A 6198-nucleotide genomic window follows, 5' to 3' on the forward strand; every position below is an offset into this window, starting at 1 on the left:
TCTAGATAGGCGGAGGTTAACTGCTCGATATCACGTGTACCTCTCTCAGCTGACCGGTTGGCTTCAGCGCAAGGTACGGCACTGAGAAACGAAGCTTCACATTGCACTGAGGAGCCCAATTTTTAAACTGCTCACTCCTAAAGGCTAGCCTGTTGTCGGCCAAAATTAGTTTGGTGACTTTGAACATATGCCGGCTAAAGAGGTCTTGGATCTTTATTTCCGGCTTTACACTCGAGCACTCCCGTTCGTTCATCTATTTCCAGTAGGAACACTTGAGTGCTGCGTCTTCGCTCGTCTGTTTTTCTGAGCTCCGAAAAGTCAGGGTGGATCGTTGCAAATTGTTCTTTGGAATGTTCTGCGATGACCATGGCACTACCTCTAGGCGTAAACTTCTCCTTCGAGATTTTATACTGGTGACAAGTTCGTATCTGTTTGGAGGTGTCTTGCTTCATGGTATACCGAAGGAATCTTTGCTTGAGTTTTCAGTACGTGCGCTGGAATCCGTCATGTCCACCCGACTAATGTGAATAATGGTAAAGACACAAATTTTTGAGTACACTAGACTTCCGTACATGCAAGCGACCACCTTTCAGCGACATCGCCTATGTACCTTCGTTCACGTGGCGGGCATCATCTCTGGACATTATGTGGAGTAGCGACGTGGCATCGGCGTCCGGTGCCTTGTCACCTCGTCTGTGAGCGATGTCACTTGTTAACTGCCGCAGTTCACTGACCCACCTTCCCAGCCGCTCTTTTGGATGAGGGCATTTAAGTATTCATGTCAAGGCTTGGTTTGTCTGTGAACAACCTGAAGCATCGGTCATCTGTGTACGTTGGAAAGTAACGTAGCGCCATCTCCATGGTCAGAGCTTCGTTTTCTGTCGTAGAATATTTGCGCTCTGCCTTGGGAAATATTAAAGATCAATAACCAATTGCCTTGAGCTGTCTTTTCGGGATTCCTTGTCACCTCTTCGTTACAAGAGAGTTCCGACTTTCTTGTGCGATTTATCTCTGGTCAGTTCCAACGGTTTTCCGAAATCTTGGAGTGTCAACACAGGATCCGATGATATCATCCTTGCAAGCATCTGATATGCGCTGTCGCATTCCTTGGTCCATTCAAAGGGAACGCCTTTCTCCGTCAATGTTGTTAGGAATTTCGACTCGGCTGCGTTATGCTTGATGAATGTTCTGAAGAGCCCGTGAGTCCTACAATACACGTGGAGACGGCGCGTTATGAGGCTGGAGTAGCTGCACTATTCGCCTCACAGGTTCCGCTTTCGTGCTTTTCGTTTTGCCATCAAAGTCATTTCCCAAAAAAAACTACAAAAATCTTAAAAGACTCACTTTTGCTTAGGTTAATAGTAAATTTAGCGTTACTAAGAGCATCTAGCACCTGGGAGAGGTATGATACGTGCTCTTCTTAGCTCCTGGAATAGACTATTACATCATCAATGTACACTCCTCAGAATTGTACAATCAAGTCTTGAAAGATGGCGTACAAACTTTTCTGGAACCATGCTCCAGAATTCTTCCTTCTGTTGTACTCTTTGCACTAAAAGTAATTACAAATTCAGTGCAGTGCTTGTATTCCTCCTGAGGTGGTGCCTGCTTGAAGTGGTACCTCCCTTTGGACAGATCTATTCGAGGAAACCAAGAACAACCACCCGTTTCATTGATGATGCCGTCTATTCTTGGCAGGAATGCTGTACCTGGTCGGTCTAGCAATTCTCAAGCCTGTAGTCAGTGTACATCCTGTACGAACCATTGTCCTTGGGAACCGTCGTGATAGGTTACGCAAATGCGATACGGACGGTAGGATAACGCGAAACTCCAGCAGATGTGGCAGCTCAGCTCTTAGCCACTATTTTTCGCCGGACATGCCGTTTGAGTTTTTCGTACATCAGTAACATGACGCATTTTAAACGGCACTTCTGTGGCTGCTCCATCTGGGCGAATAACACCCACGCACAGAAGCTCGGAATATTCTGAAGACACGTGCTCGCTATCCGTGAACAGTTTGAGTGGCGGCTTTGTGTGCGCTCATATTGTCTCAGTTGGGTGGTTAACGAGCACCTCATCCTTCCAGGAAAGATTGTGCCTCAATCGCTTCTTGCCAGGACGTTTTTGCATAAAATTGAACGTGGCGTAGTTTAATAAGAATGCTTCTACGAGCCCTTTAGTTCCCAGGTACTGGACCTTGACGCACGTCCGCTTATCAAGCACTCCAGCAGTTCCGTCGTAGCCATGTAACAGGACATCTCTACAGGGAAATATTTCGTCTGATGAGGCCAGTCCTGTACTCATAATACTTACTGAAGCTTAAGTGTCTACTAAAACGCCTTCTAAACCTCCATCAACACTCATTCCGGTTAACAGCAAATTGGATTCAGATTTACAGGGTCGCTTGGGGCCGTTGGCTGGTACCGGGAACCCTTTCTTGCAAGTTTTTTGGAGCATGCGTGCCCCTTGGAATGCCGGCTGGTACAATGGCATTCTGAGCAAGTTCCTACTGTCGTATCTGGCCTACTGGTGGCATACGATCAACGCAGGTGTCCAAAGTTGCCTCAGAAATTCGTTCAATTAGTGAAATTGTCGCGCGACTTATCGTGTACGAGTACTCTTCGTCTTCTTCCAAGTCCTTTACGAAGCTGTCAAGGTCAAGAAGGTTCTGAACCTGCCCGTTATCCTTTGGAAGTTCGTCCTGTCTGTGTTCTGCCATCCGGCGCAAATGAATAAGCATACTTATTATCGATGGTGAGAATTGCCAGTCGCGAACAGTTGTGTTGGCTAGTTCGGTTATATGTGACCGGAGGATGACCCGTGAACCTCGACGTTTTTCCACGACCTGCCTGTCATCGGAACCAGGGAGCCGGGCGAAGCAAGGGTAGGGGTTTTCTGGCGGCTTCGGTTCACTAAATCCGCAACAGTGCTGATTCGAAGGGTGACAGCACCACTGCATGGGGGGAGGCTGGGTGGAGCAGAAGGCTGTCGACTTTCAACGAGATGTGCACGGATAGAAGCAGCTTTTGGGGGACGAGGGGGTACTTTTCTGGTTGTGAGCATATGTTATTCGTACCATGCAAACATAGACGAAAAAAAGTGATCAATGTCGGTGCCAAAGCTGAAATATTTCAATTTTTATTTTGAATATACAGGAAAATGGGGCGCCCCGGTCCTCTCAAAAAAAAAGGCCCGGGCCATATCCGCTAACGTGAAACCTGAGGAGGGGCGAAGCATGCAGTGCATATGTTTATTCTTGGCGCCTTGGCGTTTTTTCCAACGGAGATGAAACCGTTGGGGGGTATACGTATACAGCGTTGCTGGAAAGGCCTCTTGTCGTTGAAGCACGAGGCTCTTTAGCGCGAGGTGCAAACGAGTGTCCCCGTGTTTTTTTTAACACGCGTTACGAAGCGATCCAGCGCGTGGAGTAAACGATTGCCGCGGTGTTTTTTTCGTGCGCGTTACGTTGTAGCGCGAGACATAGGCGAGTTTACCGGTGTTTTAGCAACGTTACAACATGAGGCAAACGACGATTAGGACGACGACGATTACGACGACGACAGGAGACGTCAACAGCGCAAACCCCAACCAACCTACGCAAACGCCAACAAATTTAGGGGCTTCGCTCATCAAAATACGCCCTGTAGAAAGAATTAGCAGGCAGCGTACAAAAGCGTTCGAAGCGTGTGCTCTCAATCACTTTTGCATTTTTTTTATTTTCTTCTGAGACCATGGGTTTTACATAAGGCACTACTTAGGCTCCCTCGGTAAATTCAATGGAGCATGAAAACTGCTTCAATACGTCGGTAGTCCTGGGGCGCCCATATACGAAACTCTTTGGCGTGAAGTACCCGCAGCCGCATTTGCTTGTATTTTTAAATTCCAAACAGGAGAACCTTTTTGCGATTTCTGCATTATTTGCACCAGTTTCTTTTTTTTTGTACATGCGCTCACGCCTTGTTCTCTTTCTGTCTTTCGTATATCTCTTCTTAGTATATCTCTTCAGGTCACAGAATTAGTGCCCGAAAATTACCTGGGATAACAACATTGCTAACAACAACCTGGGGTAACAAGGAAAAGGGCGAACAATACCTGGACAAGGAGGAAACAGAACGGAGCGCTACTAGCAACTGACAGGCTGGTGAGACATAGGACAGACTGGCCGATGCCTTAACGTTCGCCTTCGGGAACATCACAGCTCATTAAAGAGGTTACCATGATGGCATTTAGCCATGAATTTGAGCGAGTGCACGTGCCGTCCGGAGTTGGCGCAGACCCTCATTCTTGACAAACACAAGAAGCGTACCCCAAGAGAGCGCACGGAAGCGTTTCATAGTAAGAAAGAAGGAGGCACAGGTGTATGTCAACCGTCCGTCTTGTTATCAGACGCTGAACTTGCTTCGTTGGAAAACAGGCGAATGGAGTGGGCTCTGTCATGTGCTTCTTCTTTGTACATGTGTGGGGCGATTATATACCGTGGGTTTTTGTTTTACCTGTTATCTTGCGGCGTGGTAGATTGTAATTTACGCTATGTGATGACGGTGGCTTTTATTGTACTTATATATGTATGTGTGTTCGAGGTCACACTTTTTATTGCTAACAGCGCTCCGTCTTGTTTTCTTCCTTGTCGAAGTATTGTTCCCGCTTTTCCCAACATGAACCTTTACAACACGTTTTAACTGTGTCTTCCGTGTGACGGTCTACAAAACGTGTCTTCCGCACACTGGTTAGGGTATTTTAACTATGCTGTCTACTAATATTGCAATCTTTCAAAGACGAATAGCTGTAGTCGACTGATTCGTCCTCAACCCTGTTTAAATTAGCTTCAATGGCAACGCGAATGATATCGTTACCCCGGAAGAAATCTGTTGCAACGATTGCATGGCAGTGGGAAATATTCGTTCTGAATAATTCAGTTATGTCGTGGTTGACCATCTGTGCCGCGTGGCGAGCACCAATAATAAGGTAAGGAAACTTCGGTGTCATTTCTGCCATTGCAGAAATTAGGCTGTAACCTAGTAAACGGCTGCATCCCTCCTTTTTTAGATATTCTAACAACTCAGGCACACTTTGAGCGTCCGGCCATCGATGGAAGACGGCAGATAGCAAATACTCTTCTCCCCATCCCTCATAATGTGCATTGTAAAACACAAACACATGACCTGGTTTTTCCGTCTTATTCTCACAATAATCGAGAATTTCCCCCAAAGACTTCTGAAAGAAAGTTCCATTTAGAAGAACCTCCTCTAGCTCCTCAACAATCACCCTCACCAGCTGCTTGTGCCTCTCGGTTGCGGGCGGCTCAAATCCCTCATTAAACGCGTGGAAATCCAGAAGCACGAGCTCTCCAGTCTTTTTCACAAACTGGCGCACTTCCAGAAGCACCTGTCTAATAGTAGGCCATCCACGCCAATTTCCATGACTCACGTAAAACACGTTTCCGTAGTACATCACCCTCAAATCGAGGCTGCGGATTCCATACGCCAACTGGGTCGTAATGTTTTGGTCCTGGTTATAGATGTATTCTTCGTGTGGCCAGACATGTCCCTTACTGTACATTCCAGAATTATGCGTTCCGGGAATGAGAAGTTTTTTAAGTTTCAAGGGGGCGAGTTTACAGCAGTGCTGTCGCATCCATCGAGGCATTGGCGTGAAGCAAGACGAATACGTGAAGTTCGGTTCTCCCGGCCTCCCAGATTCCGTCACCAGGAAGATCCAATAACCGAGGCATTCTCCTTTCATCAACGTGCTTATGTTGAAGTGTGGTGCCAGTACTGACGTTGTATATCGGTCTGTTGGCCGCTCCACAATACAGTAGGCGAGCAGATCTGTAATGTAGAATGGCTTCTCTTTTGCAGTCAGTACTGCGACACTTTTTCCAAGGTATTTTTGGGGAATGCCGAACCAATTCATCTCAAAGTGGCCGGAGCCCCCGCCGTGGCTGTAGGACGATATTGTGATGTAGACGCCTGCCTTGTGCATATCTGAAAGAAGACACGTTCAAAATACTCATTAGCGGGGCTCTGATCACTTCATAAACACAATTTTTCTTGAAAAGTTTACTTTTTGAAAAGATAAATTCCAATAAAAAAGTACGTGTGGTTGGTTTATTTGTTTTTTACTGCTCGCATGTACAAATATGCTCAAATGAAAAGTTACTTGAAGACTGGTCTGTTAGGTAATGATTGAATGAGAAAT

The 6198-nt window shown here is 46.4% G+C and overlaps 1 protein-coding gene across 1 annotated transcript; it reads right to left on the reverse strand.

Moving 5' to 3' along the window:
* Positions 1-4737: 4737 nt before the first annotated feature.
* On the reverse strand, positions 4738-5982 carry LOC144137691 (uncharacterized). Its single transcript, XM_077669634.1, has one exon. It carries the CDS (start codon positions 5980-5982, stop codon positions 4738-4740), a length of 1245 nt encoding a protein of 414 aa, XP_077525760.1.
* Between the last annotated feature and the right edge of the window lie 216 nt (positions 5983-6198).

This window comes from Haemaphysalis longicornis, unplaced genomic scaffold (genome assembly GCF_048455015.1).
Source record: "Haemaphysalis longicornis isolate Haplotype H1 unplaced genomic scaffold, Haemaphysalis longicornis Haplotype H1 scaffold_47, whole genome shotgun sequence".
NCBI lineage: Eukaryota > Metazoa > Arthropoda > Arachnida > Ixodida > Ixodidae > Haemaphysalis > Haemaphysalis longicornis.

Excerpts from the sequence above, each read along its gene's own strand:
- LOC144137691 (XM_077669634.1), bottom strand. The coding sequence starts at position 5,982 with ATGCACAAGGCAGGCGTCTACATCACAATATCGTCCTACAGCCACGGC.